This window comes from Felis catus, chromosome B1, assembly GCF_018350175.1.
Source record: "Felis catus isolate Fca126 chromosome B1, F.catus_Fca126_mat1.0, whole genome shotgun sequence".
Taxonomy (NCBI): Eukaryota; Metazoa; Chordata; class Mammalia; order Carnivora; family Felidae; genus Felis; species Felis catus.
The window spans coordinates 183886960-183913206 of NC_058371.1; the positions used below are offsets into that span (position 1 = coordinate 183886960).

Below are 26247 nucleotides of genomic sequence, written 5' to 3' on the forward strand. Positions count from 1 at the left end.
GTGGTTAAAATGGTGAAAATTTTATGGAGACACAGCTAACGAAATAAATAAAACTTTCCAATGGAGATCATGACATGGTACCCTTCATACTAGCATTCCATACTAATATTCCAACCATCAGGCACCCTTTTGGATCTGACATAGCTTTATTACAGGACGAGTAAGAGATCCACTGTACTCACAATTGAAACATAAATTTTGTTTCTCGGTGCTCTGAAACGCTTTCAAAATTAGATTAACAACTAAGTGTTAATTAAAATATCTGTCTCTATTCCTTTTTGGAAATACCCCTTGGATGCAATCAACAGTTACACAACATTCTCATGCAGAATCCCTCCTGCCCCTACAGAAAACATGAGCAAGAGAACTCAGCAAGTTTGCATGTTGAGCTTGGAACAGCACTTCAAAATTTAGCAACATTCTATCTAGGCGCCATCCTAAGGTGAGGAATCTGTTAATAAAATTAAATTGCTTCTTCAGTAGATAATAAAGCACCTCCATTAACTGTTGTGAGCGATCCCAGTCCTTTCTTTAATGCATACGCCATCACACTATCTCATTAAAACTAATGGTTACTGTATTTACTGCAATAGGGGGGAAGAATAAGAAAATGGGTTTTTTTAAGAAAAGTCATGAAAGCATTTACTAGGTTCACAATGAAGTATTCTGAAGCTTGCAGCTGAACTAAATCCTAATTATTTAATAAAATTTATAGGTCTACATATTTTAAAATGTCAAGTTACATAATAAGGTGCATTATGAATCCTGTAATTTTCACTACTAATCTGATATACAATATATACAACTTCAAGAATTCTCTACTGCAAAAAAGAAGGTCCATTTTTAAACAAGAATGACTCAAAAATTCATGATGTAATAATTATATCATGCAATCAAAATATTCACCTTTCAGCAGAAATGACTACAGTCCATTATCAATTTCTCATAGACTGATTATAATTTAAAGATTAAACTCTATCTCTCACTCTTATAATAGGGAATGGTAAGACAGGCATAAATTTTTATCTTTATTTGCAATCTATTTTAAAAACAAGGTGTCAAAAATAAAAACAAGGTGTCTATTCACATGATCTGTGTTAACAACTGAACCAGAAATAAGTTGGACCAACCAAGTTTAGACCACTCTCATGTAAAATGCTTTTCATAATAGGTGTATGGTGTATTTAACAATAAAAAATAATCGAAATCCCTAAGTACTCTGAGGATGCTTTTAATTTTATAAAATACGGAATTAATTCTTCATTGTGACAAAGAATCACTGCTATCCAATCTTTTTGATAGTATAGATTGTCGATCTCTCATCGGCAAGAAGTTTCTCAAATTATATGCATGCTGTATTATATAAAATGTAGTTCTGACTAAATGTAATAATATATAATAATCTGCTTATATATCTAAGGGGGAAAGTTATGATTCTGGCTTTTTTTTTAATGTTTATTTATTTTTGAGAGAGAGACAGAGAGAGGCAGAGAGAGAGGGAAACACAGAGCCTGATGCAGGGCTCGAATCCATGAACCATGAGATCATGACTTGATCATGACACATTGCTACAAAAAGTCCCCAAAACCTGATGTTATCTAGAGTAACAATATTAGAACATCAGTTTTAAAAACAGATGTGGCTGGAAAAGCAAGCTCAAGTCTTTGGGAAACTCTTGTACCCCTGGGTTGTGGAACTAAAAGCAACTGCCTCTATTTTACTGTATTTCACAAATTTTCTGCTTTAACAGAAATGAGAATAAAATAAAGGCAAGAAACACTGGTGTAGTATTTGCAGGAAATAAGTAGAAAAGAAAGGATGAACAATCCAAACTCATAAACTAAATTTTATACCAAATTTGCTGTAAACAGCATATTAATTTTATACAGTTGGAAAGTATTGGGATTCCCATGATTTAAGACAGTGAAATAAACTAGCACTTGATTGAGGAAAAATTAGTAATGTTGACTCATATCCTCAAGAATGCATACCTGGCCATGCCACCAGAAGGAAACAAATAGGTAATACACATTATTATTCTATTTTATGATAATGTATAATATGAAAAGAAAGCAAAATATACTAGGAAGCTGTTTGATAATTTACTCACAAAAAAATATAAGAGGCTAATTAGAAAAGGCTACATATAACATTCTGTCCTTGTCTCCAGATTCATTCTTTCACCTAGTAGAAATCAAGTATAGATATATGGAATACATCAGTGAACAAATCTATGTCTTTATGGAACGTATATGCTATTAGGACACATGGACAGTGAAATATATGCAAAGATGTTCTTCTATGTAATTAACAAAAGTAAAATTTTAGAAACCACATATTGTACCTAATGGATAGAAGTGGAGATTAATATTTAACCAATTGAAAAAATTTTAAAAATAAATATGTAATTTATCTCTACTGTAAAAAGCTCATCCATTCTCTGTCCGTGGCAGAAAACAGCTATTAAGTCACACAACTTTGAGCAAAACATGTCTGCCTTTGTTCTACTTTAATTTCTAGTTTTGAACTTGCTCTTCCCTCAAGAATCACATTTGGTAACAATACTGCTCACAACCTGTTGAGGTGCAACCAGTGGTCCTTGGCACCACGTGCCCTCCTGGCCATCACATGTATTAAATGTGTTTCTATGAGAACAAATATCCTACGGGGTAGATTTCAAAGACAAGCCATGCTTGCAGCTGGCCCCATCAGGTGAAGAAACGTGCTTCCCCCAATTCCCTGTACTGGTAGAACATCTAAAAGCATGGTTTCTTTAACTTTGATTCTACCTCTTCTTTACAATAAAAGAAAAATATCAAAGTCATCTTTGTAACAATGTGGCAGCAGTTTGTGAAAAGCAACAGGAAAAGCGGAAAGACATAACTGAAGGGTGACTGAGACCATCATCTCCAGCTATTCTCAGTATCTGCCTTCTTAGATATTTCCAATATTATTACTGGGATAAGGGGGTGCCTTTCCAAAAATCCATTACCTGGGGAAGGGCTTTCCTGGGTTAAATCTGCAAGAGCCATAAGCCTTACTATCCAGATGGCATAACTGAGTTGCGAGAACACTGGCATCCATTAACACTGCAGATGACATCTTATATGAAAAGTATGCATCTTAAAATCTATGGCTTCTAGAAGAGGGGGCAACTGGATACTGGGCAAACTATGCTGATTTCATTTATCAAAAGACTGAATGGGACAAACTGACAATGCTTCCTAATATAATGTATTAAGTAGAGTACATTATCACTTCTGTGATGTTACTGCCAAAAAAATGTAGAAACTGAAGATGAACATGAGAAAATTTAAACCTGAAACATGGATTAGTCAACAAAATAACCGAGCTATACTTCAATTACTTAAAAAATTTTTTTTCAATATTTATTTTTGAGAGACAAAGAGTGTGAGCGGGGGGAGGGGCAGAGAGAGGAGGACACAGAATCAGAGGCAGGTTCCAGGCTCTGAGCTGTTGGCACACAGCCAGACATGGGGCTCAAACTCATGAACCGTGAGATCATGACCTGAGCCAAAGTCAGATGCTTAACCGACTGAGCCACCCAGGTGCCCAGTATCTGAACTATACTCTTAAAAGCATCGAGGTTACCATTAAAAAAAAAGAAAAAAAATTAAAAAAAAAATTGGGGGCGCCTGGGTGGCTCAGTCGGTTAAGTGCCCGACTTCAGCTCAGGTCATGATCTCGAGGTTTGTGAGTTCGAGCCCCGCGTCGGGCTCTGTGCTGACACTCAGAGCCTGGAGCCTGCTTCAGAATCTGTGTCTCCCCTTCTCTCTGCCCCTCCCCTGTTCATGCCCTGTCTCTGTCTCAAAAATAAATAAAAAACGTTAAAAACTAAAAAAATAAAATAAAAAGCATCAAGGTTATGAAAGATAAAAAACTGAGGAACTGGCCAGATTAAAAGGGACTAAAGACACATGATAACTGAGTGCAACATACTATCCAGAATTTACTTCTGCTATAAAGGACATTATTCAGACAACTGACAAAATCTGAATAGAGCTAGCAGAGTGGAGAACAGGATTATATCAATCTTAACATCCTAGTTGTGATAATTGTACAGGGGTTATGTAAGGGACTGTTCTTATTTTTATTAGAAACAACCACCACAATATTTAGGGAAACTAAAGGAAAGTTGTCTACTTCTTACCTTCAAATGGTCTAGAGAAAATAAAGTGTGTGTGCGTGTGTGTGTGTGTGTGTGTGTGTGTAGACATACAGAAGAATAAAGCAAATGTGGTAAAATGTTAACACTTGAGATACCTGGCATTTTCCTTGTAGTATTTTTGTAATTCTTCTGTAAACTGAAATTGTATCAGAATAAAAAGGCCACACTTTGAGAAACACTAATCTCTCGATCAAGTTGCTGGCCTGACCCTGCTTTGCCACAGAAACTGGTGGTGACAAACCTATCAAAAACATTCAGGGGAGGTGTCATATAAAAGACTATGGCCAGCTTCCTGATACAGCTTTTATGTTCTCTTGATAATTATGCAAGATTCGCTTACAGATGTAAAGTTTTGCTAATACTCAGTGCTAGTGCACAAGTGGACAAACAGAAATCTCACACAGTCGGGAGTTTAAATTTGTGCAATCTTTTTGGAACACATTTTAACAATGTCTATTAATAATTCAAGAAATTTATTATATAGGTAGACAATTTGTGACTGGGGAAAAATATGCATACGAAGAAACATGATGAATAAAGCATCATTTGTATTAACAACAACAAAAAAAGTAAATGTCATGTGTACAATTAGGAATCACTTTCTGATTATCTACCACCGCCCAGTCACGGCCATATATACCTAAAAAAGCAAACCAGTTAGGGGCGCCTGGGTGGCTCAGTCAGTTAAGCGTCTGATTTCAGCTAAAGTCATGATCTCACAGTCCATGAGTTTGAGCCCCGAGTTGGGCTCTGTGCTGACAGCTTCAGAGCCTGGAGCCTGCTTTGGATTCTGTGTCCCCTTCTCTCTCTGCCCCTCCCCTGCTCATGCTCTGTGTCTCTCTGTCTCAAAAATAAAGACATTAAATTAAAAAAAAAAAATTAAAAAAAAAAAAAGCAAACCAGTTAGCAGCATTCATTTTGAATGAGAAAATAAGGTCCACATTTTCATCTCCCCCAAGTGCATATATAAAAAAATACATACACCTTATATACAATTATTTGTGATAATTACAGGCAGCAGCAAGAATTCCAATTTGTTCTAGAATGTGTCACACAATTTAATAGGTGCCTTATTCGTTACTAATTAAGTCTGGTTTAGGTAAACAGCAAAATAAAATTACATTCTCTAGAAATCAACTCACACACCAAGTGTACAACACAGGTAGCTTAAAGTAAAAATAGATAAAGGCCTACGAGTTAAGAATTTACTCAAAAAACAGTCTCAGCAAATTTCCCTGGGAAAGCTACTTTAGAAAAACATATGCCCAATTCAAATAAAGAAATTCACACCCTTAAGGAAAACATATACTTCCACAAAGGGAAATACAATGCAACTTAAAGAGCTTTAAATAGGTTCCAATCTTAGCTATCTGCTTCATTTTTGTTAAGAACTCCTTCAAATGCCTCACTTGACCTCATGAACTGCCTTTTAAGGCCGCGTTCAAGAGGTGCAAAGTGTCACCTGATGGAACACAGAGTATCACACATGGGAATGGTAGACAAGTGCTGTAGTAAGTACATGGACTCCAGAGCTGCACTGCTTAAATTCAAATCCCAGATTTAATGCCAACAAGTGGAAGTTACTTAAATTCTATGTCTCATTTTCCTCAACTGAAAACACAGATAACAGTACTTCCATATGAGTCTCACAAGAATTTAAAATGTTGACCTATGTATAGCACCTAAAAGAGTACCTGGTACGAATAAGCACTCAGTAAAACACCACTACTGCTTCAAGGCTGGATTACTCAACGATATTTACTCTAACAAATACGGTAAAACTGAAATCGACCCTTCAAAACAAATACACATTTATATTTTTAGAAATACATGTAATTAACCATGTATCTCATAGGGATTAACATCCAGAATATATAAAAAACTCTTCTAACTCAACAACAAAAAACCTGATTTAAAAATAGGTACAGGAGAAAAAAATAGGAAAAAGACTTGAACAGATATATTTGTCCGAGAAGATAAACAAATGGCAAATAAGCACGTGAAAAGATATTCAACATCACTAGTCATTAGGAAAATGCAAATCAAAACCATAAAGAAATACCACTTCGCATCCATTAGGATGGTGATTATCAAAAATAACAGAAAATAACAAGTGTTGGTGAGGATATGGGAAAATTAAAACCTCTGTACCTTACTGTGGGAATGTAAAATAGTGCAGCCACTATAGAAAGCAGTGTGGTGGTTCCTCCAAAAATTATACATACAGTTACTGCATGACCAATCAAATTCAATTCTGGGTGTAAACCCAAAAGAAGTGAAAGCAGGCACTCAAACAGATACTTGCGCACCATTGCTCACAGCAGCATTATTTACAACAGCCCAAAGGTGGAAACAACCCAAATGCCTCCTGATGAATGAAGAAATGAACAAATGTGGTATACACATATAATGAAATATTATTCTGCCTTAAAAAGGAAATTCTGACACATGGTACGACGTGGATGAACCTTGAAAACTTTATGCTGAGAGAAATAAGCCAGACACGAAAGGGCACATGTTCTAGGATTGCACTTATATAAGGTACCTAGAGTGGCCACATTCACAGAGCCAGAAAAGTAGAATGCTGGTTGCCAGGAGTTGGGGCTGGGGCTGGGGATAGGGGTCAGGGAGCAGAGAGAGTACAGAGTTTCAGTCTGGGAAGATAAAAAGCTTTGGAGATGGATGGAGATAGTTGTACGATAATGTAAAGGTACTTAATGCAACTGAACTGTACATTTAAAAATGGTTAAAATGATACATTTTATGTTGTCATATATAATTTACCACACACAAAAACACATTTAGTTTTGCCTTAAACTACGGCTTAGAGAGGGATAAGGGTCCTAAGTTACTACCAGGTCAAGTAACAGCAGCTGCGCAGTAACTTAAACACCAACAAACAGGTGCCAAAACAAACAAATGAGGAGTATATGAACATATAAATAGAAATAGCACATGTGTATCCACATGTACACAGACACACACACAAACGGTTCCTACCACCATCAAGGCAAAGATACGAAAGGAGAAAGAGAGGTTTGCCCTAGAATTTATCCCTTCCAAGGAAGGGCAGCCCAGACAGCATACAAGTAACCCATCAAAAACTGTTTAGGACTAAACACCTTTCATAGAAAATCCACAAGTGATCATGGACAACTGGCTTATATATGAGATGAAGTCACAAAGTTTTCTCCCACGCATGTCCCCTCTTATTTTTCATGCCCACCTCAAGTTACGAGCAGTGAAGATTTTTTTCCTCCCTACAAATTTTCTGTCAGAGATGTTAAGGTTGTCAGTTCTTTAAAGGCTAAGCAGCCACTTGGAATTTCTTTGCAGGAAGAAACAAATCTGATTATTAATCAGAAGAGGTATTAACTTTTTTCTCATCCTTAAATATTCTAACCATAGTGAGTCAAATAAAAAAAAAAAAAAAAAAGGAAGGAAGGGAGGGAGGGGTTGAAAAGAAAAAAGAAGGCAGCAAAAGACATTTTTCTCCCTACAGAAAATTTAGAAGGCCATAACAGTATAACCATGCACAATGGGATTTTTTTCCCACCTGTTCTTCGTGGGTTCTACTCTTGCAAATACATGCAACATTTAGTGTATAAAACATCTGTCTGGGAAGGGCTCCAGTTACCTGTTAACCACTGCCTCGGACAAGTGAACAAGAAACGTCTGACACTGAGATAGGTCAGAACCCCAAGAAGTGGCCATCAATGATTTCTGAGATGGAAGCTTACCCTACAGTACAAAGGGCCAAGGAGATTTTTAGTAGGAAAGGATACGAGAAAAATGGTTACATCAGGAGTTCCTGCCTCCAGAGAATAAGTTATGGAAAAATAAGTAATTTTCAGTAAAAAAAAAAAAAAAACCCACACAACTATTAAGCCAAAAGAACTTGAAATTTTAAAGCCACACTCTATATTGAGTCCTAACGCTCTAAAAATAAAATGTTCCACACCTGGTATGCGGAGAGAGGCCAAGCATCATACATCACATAGGTCCCATCACACGGAAGGAAATGGGAGTAGAAAAAGCATGCTTCCCTTTCAAAGTTAGGTCCAGTGGGTGTCTCCCTACTTAGTCCTGACTCAGCCTATGCAACAGAAAAGCCTGAGAAGCAGCATCATGCAATTAGGCAGGACATGGAGGCTTGCGATTCTTCCTTAAGGCAAGTACACCTTAGAATGTAGTGATACTGCTAGCCCATTGACAACAGTTTAAAATATATTGCTTGCTGACTTGAGATTATTACTGCCGATGAAATTCCAAGGTAGTAAAAATACTCTCCCCACATTATGTGTATAAATGGATACCAAAAGACATGTACAAGAACATCTGTAGCATCAGACATAAGCCAAAACTAACAACCCAAAAGACCAGTGTCAAGGATCAGATAAATTAAGGAATAATCATACAATAGAGTGCTATTCAGTAACCAAAGTGAACAAACTATCACCATATATGTGATACGCTAATCGCAAGCAAAAGAAGCCAGACTCAAAAAGGCACAAAATTATATAAATCTGTTTATAGGAAATTCAAAAACAAGCCACACTAATGTGCAGTGTTCATCGGGATACAGGTTACCTGTGGGAGAGTAGCAGAGAGACCAGAAGGGGCAACAAGAAGGGCTTCCAGGGAGCTGGTAACATTCTTGCTTCATGCGTGTGATGGTCACACGTGTACATTCACTTTGTGAAGATTCACTTTATTGTACGTTTACAATTTGCGTGCTTTGTTTCTGTAGGTTTATGACATTAATTTAGAAATATTTATGTGTGTATGTGGGTATTATGTATATTTTTCTTAATTGTTTTTTGAATGAATGGCTGGTTGGGGGGGGGGGGTGGAGGGAAAGAGTTCTTTCCTGGAATTCATTCCTATTGCCTTCAAATTTTATTTTAACATCAAAATTTTATAAGGCAGTGATTTCTAGTCCTGGGCTACACCATTCCAGGATGATGTATTTCATATTAAGAAAAGTTAAATATCATGTCAACGGGCATATAAGTCCTAACAAAATTGGTCTTCCTCCCTCTCCATCCAAATTGTAGATCAGATATTCCCACAATCTTCTCTCCTATTTAGTAGGCAAACTATCAGGATCATCTGTGGTAAATCATCTACCACAAGATTATGTATTTTTAAAAAATCACTAACTATGAAATGTCATGGAAAAAATGCTGAATATGTCCTAGGATTAAAATGTTCCCATTATTGGGGCGCCTGGGTGGCGCAGTCGGTTAAGCGTCTGACTTCAGCCAGGTCACGATCTCGCGGTCCGGGAGTTCGAGCCCCGCATCGGGCTCTGGGCTGATGGCTCGGAGCCTGGAGCCTGTTTCCGATTCTGTGTCTCCCTCTCTCTCTCTGCCCCTCCCCCGTTCATGCTCTGTCTCTCTCTGTCCCCCCAAAAAAATAAACGTTAAAAAAAAAAAATAAAAAAAAAATGTTCCCATTATTAATCTTAAAACTGGCTTCCTTTGCCTATCTAATCTAAAACTGAGAAAAGGAAGGAGACAGAAAATGGTTTAATTGTTTTCCTATATTCTGGTTATTTTTATCTTAATCATTTAACACACATTTAAGTGCCTATTGTGTGTTAAGCACTGCACTAGACTTGGAACATGTGGCAACAAATAAGACACACTGTCCCTATCCATACAGACTACACTGTAACAGCAGCTACTAGAGGGCTGGCGTAAGGCTAGTACTGTGCCTGCATATCTCAACTGCATACACTTATCAGTCCTATAATGTAGGTGCTATTATCCTCATTATGCAGATGCGGAAATTAGCGCAGAAAACTACCTTGCCCAGGCACCTGGGTGGCTCAGTTAGTTAAAGTGTTGGACTTTGGCTCAGGTCATGATCTCATGGTTCCTGAGTTCAAGCCCCAGGCTCCCATGCTGACAGCTGGGAGCCGGGAGCTTGGAGCCTGCTTCGGATTCTGTGTCTCCCTCTCTCTCTGCCCCTCCCCCGCTCGCACTCGGTCTCTGTCCCTCTCAAAATTAATAAAACATTAAAAACAAACCAACAAAAAACCCAGAGCTAACGTATAATGTTCATGGTTTTCCATATACTCTGCATTAAGATGGAATTTAGCTAACACGCGAACATGGGGCCAGGGATATGAATTTTATGCTAGAATTGTAAAGTGCAGTAACTGATCCTAAAACTTTCTACGATACAAGCACAGATGTGGTTTGCTTCAGTGAGGGGTCCACAAAAAACCAAAAAGGAAACCTTCTTTACCCTCCCAATGCTTCAGCTACTGACTAAATCTTAAAGGTAAAGGGTAAAATTTTCTTCGAATACTAGAAAGTGAAAAAAAAATGCTGTTTAAAGCTATCAATACATAAAATTCAGTAAATCTAAAGACAATTGTCAGAGGAGCCACACCTTGGCTACCACACACATATGCATACAGACACGTGTGTGCCCACATATGTATGTCATAAATTTGACATTTACTCTTACATTTTCCTCGCACAAGGAAAAATGTTACAATTGTAGTGGGAACTGTGTCTTATGACTTTACTATTTACACTATCGATCATAATTCTGCAAAGTACATTTTCTTCTGAGTTGAAAGGAACCAAGAATCTACACAAACATCTTCAGTAAACAAAGAGGTTTTACATTCTTCTTTTTTATGGTGATAGAAATTATACAAACACAGTACCAGCCCAACCTCCATCAACCATGTTTGACCAATTTCTTACATAGCCAAATCTCTAACACAGTTTGGTATTCTCAAGTATCTGAATTCAGCAGTGCATCCGCCTTTTATTTTCCTTGAAAAAACATGGACCGGAACATTTATGGATAGGGTAGCCAGAATAAGGTCTAATGAATAAAGGTAAGGCTAGGACTTGGGTTTATAAAGGCGTTAAGCAGTTTCAAAGAATCCTGTCCCTGAGGGCATAATAAACGATGCCAATTATCACTTTAAAATATGTAAGATAGGACACTGAATTAAAATGGAGAATTTTAATAAACAAAAATAAAATGATCAAAATTCATATGATCAGAATGGGAAAGAGACTTCCAAAATGTTTTTTATAATACCATTGCTTGAATAAGGAAATGCCTTTCAGCGTTGAGTGTTAATGGCCCAAACAATACATTTCTTCTGAATTACAACAGGCCATAATATAATAGACCTGCATTTGTGGTAATGCCTAAACCACTCTGAAGAAGTGGTCTTAACCACAATTCAAAGCTTAAAAGATGGCTTTCTGCCAAAGTCTATCCGAGCCAGTAACTTGTCACGCTGCCTTCACGCACCGCTAGGACCAAAAACACGGACCCAGCAGCTAGTATCTGCTTCCTCAAGCCTCACTGGAGGCCCAGGACTCTGAAAGGTAATACGCAAGACAGCGGCACAGAAGTTGAGAGTGCAATCTGACGGCAAACTGCTTTGCCCTGGGTGGGAGGAAAAGCAGCCGAATACTCGAATCATCTGAGGACCTCTGCTCAGCATAAAGGAAAGGTTCTGAACTGGGAACGACCATGAAGTGATTAAAAGTATAGATCATCAGAAACTGATGGTGTCGAAGCACTAACACAGGAGCAAAAGCTGGGAGTCAGGGTAGCAACAAAGAAAACGAGAATAACCACCTTTAATAGGAAGAGGTTTCACTCACCATCTGAGTCATTCACGTATGTATGTACTTAGTGTTTTGCTGTGCTATGAATTTAAATTATGCAAACTGCAAAGCTGTGTTGTCAGAGTTAATTTACTGTCTAGTCGACGGCCCAACATCAAACTGTCTAACTAGAAAACAGGAGGATAGGTCTTCCTTAAAGATAAACTCTACGGCAGCCACTTAATTCTTAACATTCCTTTTACCAACTTCTACACCTGCATGCTCCCTGAAGACATGTCGTTTCTCTACAGTAGTAGTCTTACTGACCTCTTCTCATTCTTTCCTTCTGTCACAAACAAATCATTGACTAATGCTGCCAACTGTATCTCAAATTATCTTCTATATTTCCATTCCCCGATTCCACAAGGCTAAATGAAGCTCTCATTACTACTATCCACAGCTTCCTAAACTGGCCTCATATAGCAGAACAGAGAAGTATGTAACAATAAATAGCAGGTATCTCCTTATATATGCTGTCACTTAATTCTCATTCATAGCCCTGACAGGTAGGCATTATTTCAAACTTAGAAAATTGAGCTCAGAAAGTCACAAGGCAGGACTTTCTCCTACCTCTGACTATGCATTGACCGTACTAAGGTCAAGATAATGAGACCCACACATAAATACATAAGGAAGCCATACTCTGGTCCTTAAACTGCTTATCTTCTTTATCTTCCCAAAATAAGGACTTTTTTCTCCCTAATTCACTGATAAATTAATGTCTATTTTCTTTTTTCATTAAACAAACCACCCATCATATGAAAATTTAATGTTTCAGAAAAATCATTTTTTAACCTGTAAACTATTTCTCAGCAAACAAAAACTGTTGAATCTCAAGAATGAAATGCTGTAGTAATCAAACTAGAAAATATGAAACAATGCCACTAGGTTAAATAAACCAGGGAAATCTGATGTGTTAATAGCTGTAATAGCTGTAGGGATTAGTGGAATCCAGAGCCTTTAAAGAGCTATAGGAGAAAAAAAAAAAAATGCCAACCTGTTTCCTCAATAAATCAGATAGGCACAGTGGATTTTTTTAGGCCATAACTTTTATGCTGAACAACCTTTTTTTTTTTTTTTAAATAGAAGTGTGCATAAGAGAAATATGGCCAAACCTATAAGCTTATATTATTCACATTAAAGTTGGCTCAAATGTGTACAGTGTTAACATCAAGTTTTCAAATATAAGCCTGTAGACAGTATGTGTTCACTAACCCAATAAACCAGAATAATAGCAAGTCATATGTTAAAAAAGAAAAAAAGGTGGCAAAACCAAAAAAAAAAATTATGGAATAGTAGCTCTTAAACTATAATATTATGTAGATGAACTATTCTGAATTAAAAATAATCATGAACAAATTGATCTGAAATTAGAACACTATTTTCCACATTAGAGAAAAAAATTACAGTCTCCCAAATAAGTCAATTATTAAATTTACAAGTTTTATAAAGGAGAGAAAAAGAAACTATTTTACCAAGTCCAAAAAACTAAAATGATGACTAATTTCCTCACCTTAATTAAACTATCTACTTTTCCTAAGGAGAATGTCCTGCTATAGTTTACTATTATTACTTGCTCAACAATACCAATGTTCCTTAATGAGCCATGTTGACATCTTCAAAAAAGTATTAATCCATGTTTTTGATAGATTCTTATCAAGATCTAAATGGGGCTATAAACAATACTCCTGAAACAAGGTACTTAGAAGTCCATGTTCCTTTACACAGTTTTGAGGAATCTGATAGGAAAACTTACATATACCAGGTATAGGTCTCCAGCAATTTCACCCAGGCAATTTTTCATTGTAGTTTCAATAATCAAATACTAATATAAGATCCATTATGTATAAGCCAATAATATTGATGCAACTGACAAATTAACTTCCTGGGCTTTTTTCTTCTTAATGTTTATTTTTGAGAGAGCGAGTGAGCGAGCAGGGTAGGGGCAGAGAGAGAGGGAGACACAAAATCCAAAGCAGGCTCCAGGCTCTGAGCTGTCAGCGCAGAGCCTGACATGGGGTTCGAACCCACAAACCACGAGATCATGACCTGAGCCGAAGTCGGGACACCCAACCGACCGAGCCACCCAGGCACCCTTAACTTTCTGGGCTTTTTAAATGATGGTGGTTCCTAGGTATGAAGGAAAGTTTAAGACTAAAATTAGATCCTTAATTCTAAGTATAAATTTGAACTTCGGAATGAAAATCAAAGTTAAAGGGGAGTCACAGTTCTAACTGTTGATTTTTTTTTCCTGGTTATCCCTCAATGCCTTGGTTTGGTTCCAGTATTCCTCAAGAATTAATCCGACCAGTCTGGTCATTATACTCAACAAATCTTTTAATCTGACAGAGGAATACTACTTGTCCTGGGGTCAACCCTTTTGACTTCTGGACAACTTGCTAGGACCTACATTTTATACTATTTTTATAACATCCTCCTTTCTCTCACTTGGTCTGCCCAGTTCTCACACTCAAAAGCACTGTTCACACATTATTTTAAACAGGAAGACTGCAGAGCAAATATTCCTGTTTGTTAAGGCTGCATGTAAAATAGAGAGGAGGTTGTGGGGTAGGAAGAGAAGAAAGGATACAGAGAACACTGGGATGCAACAGAGCAGTGAAAAAGAAGAGAAAAGGATTGCCTGAGGAAGTGTCAGAGCCACCAAGCCGAAGAGAAATAAAGCAGTAATGGAGTGTCTCGCGGCCATAAAAGGGCAATTGTCCACCTCCTAACAAACTAAATCTGGTCAATCCCAAATATGGAAATGTTTTAGTTCAAATACAGAGCTTTTCTTCTGTGGGATACGAGCATAGATCACAATCATTCTTTCCCTATTAAAAAAAAAAAAAACCTCACACTTGGAGATCTACCATTGTGAGAAAAATCTGTTGAATTATTGTATAAACTATTTCCAAGATTTGTTCCCCCGAAGTCCAGGTCTTTCTAACAAAAAACCACTCTAGCCCTTACACAGTTATTCGAGAGCTTCAGTCTCCGCACTGTAAAATACAAACGTTAATTGTAACAACCTGGAGAGCTGGAGGGGGCATTTTGTAAGTCCAACACTCCTTAAATACTAGCTATTATGCGCTCAAGATTTTCTCGGTCTTTAATACAAATTCTAACTCAGAGTTCAGTGAGGATAAAACTGAAGAAATTAAAATCATCTCAAAATGTGATTACTTCCTTATATATCCGCTCATTCTCTCCATTTGTAAATTAAGAAGTTGGTACATAAGAAATGGTCTGTCCTGCCATGACAGGTCAAGTGCATGTTAATAACCTCTATTACCAAAAGTTTGTTCACTTAACAAGTATTTACTAAGTACCTGCTATGACTAGTCACTGTCTGGGGGCAGGGGATACAGGAGTCAACAAAACACAGTGTGACTTGCGGGGGTAGAGAGAGTGGCATTGAAAACTGGTTCTCAGCAGGTGGAGCCACAGCTTTTATTTCAAAAGTCAATGTTTCCAAAGGATTTTACCTGCTCCAAGTCACCACCTGTACCTGCCTTGTCCCTGCCCCAGGCCACAATTTCCCACTCACAGATTACTTTGTCCACAGGAATTTTAACCAAAAAGGAATTTTCACAAAGGTAAATTTCATGCAGACTTGATTAATCTAGCTGCTTAGCTGCTACTATCAGCACTTGCAGCACATTTTTAATCACCTTGGTCCTCCCATTGTAATGAAACACAAAAGCACTCCACCAAAGTAAATGCTCTGAAAACATACTTTGTCCTACTGACCACCCCAAGAGTTCCTCCCCAGGATTCCTTATAACAAATAATCACAGAGCACAAGCGTGTGAGCGAGGGGTGGGCAGGGCAGGGGAGTGGAAGAAGGCAGCTGTCCTTTCCGATCGCTATTTTCCAAAGTCGTACATTTCCAGTCATTATTTTTAGAGTATATGCTGACGTGACGGTTGTTAAAGCAACACCTGACGACTTGTGGGCGTCATCTAAAGCTGCCATTATTTTATTTGCAGTTCACTCGCTCTGATGTGTAAGAACCTGGCCACATGGCTGATAAGGTCTCCATAATGAAAACCGTACCCCTCATTTAAGCAACAGGTTTGGCATGTGTGCACATTTCCGGCTCACCTACGCACTAGCCTCCCCATAATCGCCTAGCAGTTCAATATTACAAGATAAACTGATTTCTTTTTTTTTTTTCACAAGCAAGATATTCCCCAATTTTCATGACAATTACTGACCTAGTATATTCCACTTCAGTTAGGTTCATGCTTGAGATAGGGTTCTAAAGTATTCTTTTAATAGATATCCCAGATTCCAGAAACAGGCAAAATGGCAATGTTTTTCAAAGTACTATAAATTAGCTTGAGAAAGTGCCTAATGCTAACAATGTTATCATTTATACAAAAGATTTTTAAAACTTTGTTATTTTCATAATCTAAAACATCTTTTTAAAACACTCTCAAAGCAGCTAATCTTCATTCTTAAGAGAGTTTTGACTTGCTTTTAGTAACCAAAAGTATCCTGGAACCATATCTAATAATTAACAGTAATTTATGAAATGTTCTTTCTTCTAATCCTAGATATGTGGTTGGGGCCATCTGTGGCCACTGCTCTCAGTTCGAGGCCAACTAAACTAGAATACAGTTTAGTTTCTTTCTAAACTACATGTTAGGAGGAAAAATCTACCAAAGATAAAGGATACAAGTTGCTCTCATTCTCATGCATGCTGGTAACTAAAGTAAAGGGACATAGTTGTGAAGAAGAAATAAATGCCAGGAAGCAACACCATGAAACTTTGCAGTCTCAACAGGAAAAGCAGCATGAGGAAGAGAGAGGAGGTTGAGAATAAACCGGACTAAAATAATGATGAAAAGCCAAGCGATGCTGTTGATGAGGGTAGGAAGAACTGAACAGTCTGGGAGAAGGCAAGGTCGGGTGGGGAGTGGGAGGTTTTGGGGAAATGGAGTAATGGAAAAAAGGAATTAATTTTCCCATTCTCTGAATCCACAGGCTGTTTTCTACCTCACCACTAGCAATTTACCCCTGCACACACTGGTGCAAAGACAACCTACCATCAACGGCGTACTTAATCCACTGGTTGCGGGGGTGGGGGGGTGGTGGTTACTACTTTATCTTCTGTAATTTCAAAACATGATTTCTAAGTTTAGTATATCGTACCCAATTCAGAGCAGGAACTATGTACGTCTGACTCAAATTCCAAGAACTTGCAAAGAAAGATGAATTGTGCTTATCATCTTTTGGCCTCCTATTCTGGCAAAGATTTCTTCCATTTTTCAACTCCCAAGTGGAGAAAGCTAATATACAAATTCCATTGCTATGAAACCATTTACCAGAAGTCTTCATTCTCTTATTGTTTTCTAGAGAGAAACTGTATTTTAGACACAATCCTAAAACAAACACATGCTGATATTGTCCTACTTTGAAGCTTTATTTTAAAATATTCACCAGAAACTCTGTGATCACCTTCAACAAATCTATAAAACAAGTATCTGCCTGTTAGCAGGACACTGCAGTGGACACAGGCACAAATACAAAAAAATAAAAGGTCTAACATTTAACTACACTAAATATTATAATCTATCTGATTTATGCTTAATCTTTTTGCAACATTAAACTTATGTCTATCTTCTGAACTGAAGCAGCACCTGTTTATTACATGCAAAGTCCTAACATATAAGGAATGAGAAAAGGAACTGGGTGGGTTTTAGTATATATCATCAGGTTTTTGGTTTTTTGTTTTTTTTTTTTTAATTGTATGGGCCACTTTCATCAATGTAAAGTAAGAGTAAATTTGTCCTCAAGCAGTATATATTATAAATTTCTTACCTAGGAGACTTTAAATATTTACCAGGGCAAGCTCACACCTCTTCACACATACCAATAACATGACAAAAAACAAAAACAAAGGGGCACATGAGTGGCTCTTGATTTCGGCTCAGGTCATGATACTGGGGATCATGGGACCAAGCCCCACATAGGGCTCTGTGAGGAGCATGGAACCTGCTTGAGATTCTCTCTCACTCCCTCTTTCCCCTGCACATGCACCGTCTCTCTTAAAAACAACAACAACAACAACAACAACAAAAATGTTTCACAGCTCATTAACTATAACCTACCATCAGAGATAAGACCACTGACTGAACTGATAATCCTGTTTTAGATATCTGAAGTCTTCTGGCCAGGGTCAGTTTGGCGATCTAGATTTGTAAGACTGAGCTTCATACAATTTCCCAATTGATCTTTACCAGTACTTAGGTCTCTGCAATCTGGCACATATACATGCCCCTAAAACAAAAGTTTTACAAAGCCATATTGTGGGATACATTAAGACATTTGCTATTCTGTTCTTTTCCGCTTCATTTAACTAAGGGGGAAAGGCAGTAACTTATTAATTTGACTCCAGAATAGGCTACTACTGGCAGTTTGAAGATCACTGATCTATAGATGATAAATACCAGAATGTATGCCAAGGGGCAGTATACTTGATCACTCTACTTGATAAAACACCCTTGTAATGCCACTCAAACGCCATTATGTTCTCCTATTCTCCTCTACTCCTTAGATACTCTCCTATAATAACCTTCACTTCAAATGAAAGGGATGGTAAGGGGATCCTTGAAGGTAATATAGAGCACGGCATACCATCACAAGCCACAGACTGGAACGTATCCTGGATATTTCTTAACAAGGTGAAACAAGACACACCAATAGCATCTGTGACCATGGTAGGCACACTTAAAGCAATCCAATCAACATAAATGTGTATACATTTTATTTCAGCATTTTAAAAACCTGAAACAAAATATTTTTTAAATAGCCTTTTCTATAGCCCATGCTCTCTGATATTTTATTTTCTATTCTAATATGTGTCTTAATGCTGATCATAACCCATTAAATCAATTTCTTGACCCACTAATGAATGGGTTGAAACCTGCAATTTGAAAAACATAGCTTTAGAGAATGCTCTACTTGGGCAGAATTAGAGGACCATAGATAAATTACCAGTCTCTGGTGACCACCTTTCACTGATGAGAAAAAGCCCAAAGAATTGAAAGCATCAGTCAAATAGTGATTGTTCATTTAGCTCTAGGAAGATCATCTGAGAAAGTGTAAAACTCAAGGTAAGAAAAATATGTTAATAGCATCCCCCCTCCCAGACCAGGTTCCTGATCTGGCATTTGATAATCATCTGTTACTCAACAATGGCTTCCTACCCAGCACTGTGTGTATAATTTATTTATATAGATACATAACCTACATATAGATATGTACATGTACATACACACACATATATATATACACACACACATATAAAATGCATTAACATAAATTATATAATTATGTATACTTATGTTACTATATTTTTAATATATAAACCTTTTTTCCATATCATTTTTACAACCTGTCAAAATAATAAACTAAGTGTTAGATCTGAAACATAGGTCAGTTGGCACTAGAGTGTAAGCTCTTAACCACTAAGTTATAAACTTTTCCAAAGGGTTCCCAACTCTGGTCTCTGCATCAAGAATCCTCTGTGGAGTTAAAAAAAAGAAAACAAAACAAAACAAAAAACAGATGCCCCATGTACTATCCCACAAAAAGAGATTTTTAAAGCTGAAATAGCAAATATTATAAAGAAATACATTTTATAAACAATGTATTCAATATCATCTCCAACCCATGTCAGAAAAGATCTTTTTAGAGAGTAGATACTATTGAACTGAATGATTGCCTTGGTTAATAAGCAGCCGACCTTACCTCAAAACTTGATTACACTGCTGTCATTATAGGCTAGAATTTAATATAAAGCCCCTTTGTCTTATGTTTAATAACTAAATTCCACCTAGAATTTAACTGCTAACCTGTCAAAAGATCTTAACATAAGGTAGCCCAACTGATAAAAATTACAGACTGCTCTGGTATATTTCTATTAAATTTACCTATCAATGATTTAAACTGTTACCTTCCCAATATACTTTCTTTCATTACCTAAGAGATGAAGAATTCCGAACCCAGTACAACAGTAATAAACTCTGCGTTCTTCCTGGGTTTATTCACTTCCACCATCCCTAAGCAAACATTTAGCAGGAAGCACACCATACAAAAGTAGGAGGTTTCCAAGGTTTCAAATAATTAAAAAGTAGTTTTGACTACATCAGTCAAATAAAATGTATGAACACAAAAACCCTAACAATTTTTGATGGTTAAGTGGGTAATATGAAACCTAGAATTACCACTATTAGCAACCACAAATAACAGTGGGACTACATACCACAAACACGTGAATGATTAATTAGAGAAGCAGTAACAATCACTGTTAATAAGAAGACACTCATTTTCCTCTCAGGAAAAATTATTTGTAAAAGACAAAAACAAGCATGAACTATAAATGGTCCAAGTAAGAATGATTTTGTTTAGTCAAATTAAGGCTCCAACTAAAGCATTTAACCAACTATTTCCTGTTCAGGCCATGAAATGACAGCACGGCAGACAAACTCGTCTATGATGCAGACCACAGAGCTTATTACAGACTAATACACGAATAATTCCTAAACTATTTGGTAAAAGAAATTACAGCCCATCACTATTAAAATCCAGGGAAAATATCCATCCCAGTGTCTTCTATAACCATTTCTTGGGGCGGGAGTGGGGGTGGGGTGGGGAGGGAATCATTCATCAAGCTGGTGATAGATACATGGGGGTTTTTTTAACAAAAGAAAAAATACTATCACCATAAATCCAAAACCACATCTATAATCTAAGTATTAAAATCTCTTTAACTATGTGACAATTAAATATAGAATCATGAGCGTTCATTCTATCCATGACCCTGGGGTCACTGGGAGATTTCTAAAGCATACCTTTTAATCCACGCCATGGTACTTCAAGAACATGTTAAGGTAAGTCACAGCTTGGAACACTTCGATGCACCTCAAAACACCTCAGCCAGTGTATCTGTATCATTCTCCTTTCCTTTTGAGATCATAATGGTTCCGAAGAACTATAACGCTTCCATTTGAATGATAGTCTCATAATTTCAATGACTTAAAAACAAAAACAAAAAATAAGGACTTAAGTGTTGGTATGTTAAGCCACTGGTGCACTGTTAACTGCTGCCACGACTAACAAAAACAAAGCTGCTGCTGCTACTACGGAAGTCATTTTTTAACGTGAGGCCTCATTATGAATGAGAAGGAATACATGCTTAGCAGTTGGCGCGACAGCTCTGGCTTTACGGAGGTCCAACAAAACCCCACAAAATCTCTTTGCCCCAACTGATTCTTCAGTGTTCTTTTCACGAAATGAAAATAATCTAAAAGACAGATCTGAACACTTGGTGGGTGCCTCTGATGGACCACCTCTTCTATTCCGTGTTAAAAGAGAGCTGAAAATAACCCACACAACCTGTACAAAAGGGAACTCATTAGTAAGTACAGCAGAGGGTCCTGTCCCACCTGATGCTAACATTGCTAAATCTTTTTAATTCCATGGAAGTCATTACGCTGAAAAGAGCTCCAGTTCGTAAAGCTTACTTTGATAAGAGTACGCACGTATCAATGAACAACACGTGGCTAACTACCAACTGGTACTGCTGCTCTGTGGCTGCCCTGGCAGGTTTCCGTCCCGCGGTCCTCACTCCCACCCACCTTTCTTATATAAAATACTTGAAACACTTCATTATTCAAGTGATTCGATAAGTTTATATGCCACATTGTAAATCTAAGAACTCACTCTACTTTTGCCTCAGGTTTGGCAATCTGTGACAGTCACCAGAAGGAGTGCTCAAGCTACACAGAGAAAGTAAAACTGACAATCAATACGCATTTGTCATAAAGCAATTAAAATTACTTTAGGATGACTGAAGTAAAAGCAAGCCATAAAAAGGGCTTCCAAAGAAAAAGAGTCACCGGAACAGGTCTGTTATGCTCTGGGTCTATGAACAGCTCGTGTGACGGTAAAAGACAAGAAATGGAAAATGACAAAATTTCCCAGCCAGCACTAAAAAGTCTGTGTTGAGGAAAAAGTGGAACTATTTCCTTTTTGCAAAAGTAGGTTCAATTGATGAAAACCTTTCAAAGTCCAATGTCAGAAAATTACATATTTTTGAGATTTAGATTTATTGCAGGTTGTGGAGAATGCAACAAATACAGGTCTCTCTTCAGAAAGCTGACAACAGTGACAAAACTGCATAGAGGAAAGAACTCTACCAGGGTAGGCAGGAAGAAGCTAACGAAGAACACAATCAAGGGACCCGGCCCAGTGAAATCACTAGAGCCACGGTAGTCTTTCTGAACAGATTGTTTTACCACGCAGTGGAACCCCCCTGCCCCTTCTCACTTCACCTCAAGGCCTCCTGACGGGCCAATAGATGTTACAACTCCCTGGAAGGGCGCTCGCGTTGCTTCCTCTACCCTGCTCCTCCAAGTTAATGCGTCCTACACACAAATACTAGCTTAATATTCCTGAAGGACAGCTCCTCCCTTGCAAGTAAAAATTAATGTCAACTATTGGGAAATAGGGCAAAATATAAATACATTAGATAAAAAAGAATCAAAGCCTAGGTCCGAAGCTCTTACTCATTACGTCGTTTCATTTTTAGAACCTCATTTTATAGAGGACAAAATGGACACTGTGGTCAACTAACTGACCCAAGAGAGCAAGCAGCAAAAGAACTAGGACCTAAATCTGGACCTTTTAGCTAGAATTTCAGCACTTTTCTGTTACAATATTGTTGCAGAATATTGCTGGGGGAGTGGGGGTCCTGAGGCTGACATCCGTTGTCATTATGCCAAGAACCGTGCAAAGCACCACTGCTATTTCATCCTGGTCTACCACGCCCCAGACTGAGGAGTTAGTTGCCTCCTTCTGCTCGGGGAGGTCGGGCTCAGAGATTATTTAAGCAATCTGCTACGCCAATCTATCTTCTAGAGTAAGTCAGAAGAAATCAAGTCCAACACTTACATTGTTTTTCAACCTGGCTGATATAACAATAATTTAATTTTACAAAGCCTTCTTCACTCAAAACCCAGTCAAACATATGTAAATAGATCTGTAGCCATGGTTTATATGTACACTTTGTCAAGCCACTAAGGATTAGAATCAGGCATATACACTAAAATCAGAAACTCCATTTGAGTCCTACAAATGAAATCTAGTATTTCCATGAAGTTATACACTTAAATATCTTTTCAAGAGGACTTGGAAACCACAGTAGTTATCAACATGAATTTTAGATGACCAAAGAAAAATGAGCAACGAAAAGTATTTTCCTTAGGAGGATACATGCCAGGATGCCCGGCTGGCTCAGTCAGCAGAGCATGTGACTCTTGATCTCAGGGTCATGAGTTCAAGCCCCATGTAAGGTGTGGAGCCTACTTAAGAAAAAAAAAAAAAAAAAGAGGGTACACTGCCACATTTTTCCAAATAGGTCCTGTCTCATAAACTGCTACCAGTATTAGCCTCATGGAAAGAGATATTTACTAGCTCAGAGAGGGGAGGCCATTCAGTCAGGTTATCAGTAATTAAAAATACAAGCAAAACAAGCCCCCTCCCCAAAAGTAGATGGACAGCTCCCTCCAATACTTCAAAGCATTATTAAACTAAAAGAGAAACAAAAAGCACCGAAAAAAAATCTGGCAAGTTAAGGAAAGGAAACTCCTAAACAATTTCAAATTTGAATGGAAACCATGCATCCACACTACATTCCAAAACTGACTGCAGAAGTGATCAACACAACTACTACGGCCACTGTTTGGTAAGTAGTTAGATGACTCAAAGAAACCACTTTATACACTGCTGAAACAAAATCTTGCAGAATTACTACATTTAAGAGTCAAACTATTACAATAAAAAACTTAAAGGTCTTTTTAAAAACATCTTCATCAATAACACTCACCCTTCTGTATAACTCCTTTTACAAGCATTAATATCCAAAATAGTGGATTACAATACGAATGCCCCTCAGAAATTCTGATGTGCAACTATATACTTTTTAATTGTAAAATTAGTGTTTTAATTAAAGACTCTATGCAACTGTCTACAAAATATTTCACTTCTTATAAAAGAGACAAATATATTTCCATGCCAGTCGTTACAGCCTCCTTCACCATGCTATGTCCAACAGGGAAACTGTTATCTTTTTAAACGTATTATCTAACTACCAAAGACCTGGAACAAACTAGGCACTAATAACCTAAGTATGTGAAAATGTTATGCACCACATTTTGGATACATGATTGACAACTAAACAAAGAATGTTCATGATGGGGGGCATGTCTGATATACTCTAAAACATAGTAAGTATAGAAACATTTGAGGGGCGCCTGGGTGGCTCAGTCAGGCGTCCGACTTCAGCTCAGGTCATGATCTCACGGTTCATGAGTTCGAGCCCCGCGTTGGGCTCTGTGCTGACAGCTCGGAGCCTGGAGCCTGCCTCGGGACCTGTGACTCCCCTTCTCTCTCTGTCCCCTCCCCAACTCATGCTCTGTCTCTGTCTCTCAAAAAATAAAGAAACATTAAAAAAAAAATTAAAAAAAAGAAACATCTGAGTAAATGAAAGAAAATATTTAGGAAGGACTTATATACTGCAATGACAATATTAAGAACAGAGACTTTAAAAGAAGATAGTTTGACATAGGACATTTTTGACTGAATTGTTTTGTTTGTAACTACTGAATACAATGCTTATGAAGGTAGATTAGCACTACTGCTAAAGGGTAAACTTCAAAAAATTAGAAACAGATGCCAGTAACTTCAAATTTTTAGGTTTTTGTAAATAGACTCACATAGTAATTTGAAATGACAATAATGAATGCGTTCTGATGTTCACTGCAATATTACTTACTAAGAAAGGAATGAGAATTTCTTTCCAACACAGGAATAGTTAAATTATGGCATATCCACACAATGGAAATAACAGTCAACGATACTGAAATTTATAACATGGTAATATGCTAATTATATACAGTTACTTAATTATATATAGTGTTTTCCCACATTGTGTATCTTTTTATATATTTTAACAAATATAGAGAATTATAAACACAACATTTATAAATATCTAAGTTCCATGACATCAAGAACCATTTCAGATGTACCTCTAGCACTTATCACAGTGTCAGAGAGGTGTCTTCACACAGGAGACAATGAAGCGTGGTGGTTAGAAGAACGGGCTCTGAAGAAAAGACTGCCTGGGTCTGCATCTGAATCCCTGATCCACAACTTACGAGCTAGCTATGCAACTTCAAGCAAGTTAATCATCACTAGGCACCTGAGCTTCTCCTTTTGAAAAATTGGGATAAAAATACCATTTGTGTAATGGAAGAAAAAAAAATGAGTTAATACATGTAAAAGCTTTAGAACAGTATCTGGCACATAATACTGCCCAAATGAAAGGAGACAGAGGATGAGAAAGAGAAGCAGTGCGTTCTCAAATACCTAAGTAAATGAATGGATACTATCTTTACAATATAGATAGAAATGCTAAAAGCATACATAAATATTAAATAGGAGTTTTCCAAACTTTGCTTACCATCACCAAAAGTAGGTTTTTGTACATAACCTGATACGCACTCAGAAATAAACTGTATCCTATTCTGTCATGATTTAATTTAAATGCTAGTTGTAACCCAATAAATTGATTTCATGCCAACTAGCAGGTCACTTTCTAAATCACAGACTCTTAAATTCTCCTTTATTTCTGTCCTTCAACTTCATGTTTCTAAATAAAGGGCAAGAAAATTTACCCATTAAATCAAGAATCTAAGGTCAGAAAATACTCCAAAAAAGTTTCTGATCTGTCACATATTTTTGTTTCCTTCTTTCTCAATTCTACTCTTTACATTTCAATGACGAGAAATCTCAACAGAAAATTTAAGAGACCATTAAAAGGTGATACAGAAATTTGCCAGCTTTTAACATACGGAGGTAGAGTTACTCTTGAAGAAATTAAGTTTGGACGACAAAAGAACATAAAATTAAGAAAGTTATGAAAGAATACAGGTTGGTGCGTTTGGGGTTTAGCTGGACAACTGCATTCCCACAGGGTCTTTTCCTGATCCAGCTTCTTAGCTTCTCCTACCCATACAAATACAAGGTACGTTCTAGCCATAGTGGAACTGAGAGATTTCTCAGAACACACAATGCTGTTTCAGATCTCTGGACCTCTTCACATGACCCCCAAACTGCAGGAGCAGTGTGTGAAATAGACTTTAACATCACAATGACAATATAAGAGTAAAGGAGAGTCTGGGTGGCTCAGAGTGTTAAGCATCCCAACTCTTGATTTCAGCTCAGGTCGTGATCTCAAGATCTTGAGATGGAGCCCCACATTGGGCTCTGCACTGAGAGTGTGGAGCCTGCTTGGGATTCTCTCTCTCCCTCTTTCTCTGCCCCTCCCTGGCTCAT

General features: G+C 37.4%; 1 protein-coding gene across 9 annotated transcripts in view; it reads right to left on the reverse strand.

The window, feature by feature from the left end:
* RBPJ (recombination signal binding protein for immunoglobulin kappa J region) overlaps positions 1-26247 on the reverse strand; it is a 218444-nt gene that overhangs the window by 44519 nt on the left and 147678 nt on the right. For 2 of the 9 annotated variants that reach the window (XM_045056498.1, XM_045056497.1), the window contains exon 2: positions 20703-20885. The exons of the other annotated variants lie outside the window; for them this stretch is intronic. In XM_045056498.1, the coding sequence (XP_044912433.1) occupies positions 20703-20719 (17 nt within the window). In that variant the 5' untranslated portion in view covers positions 20720-20885. The remainder of the gene's footprint in view (positions 1-20702; positions 20886-26247) is intronic. 9 annotated transcript variants of the gene reach the window in all.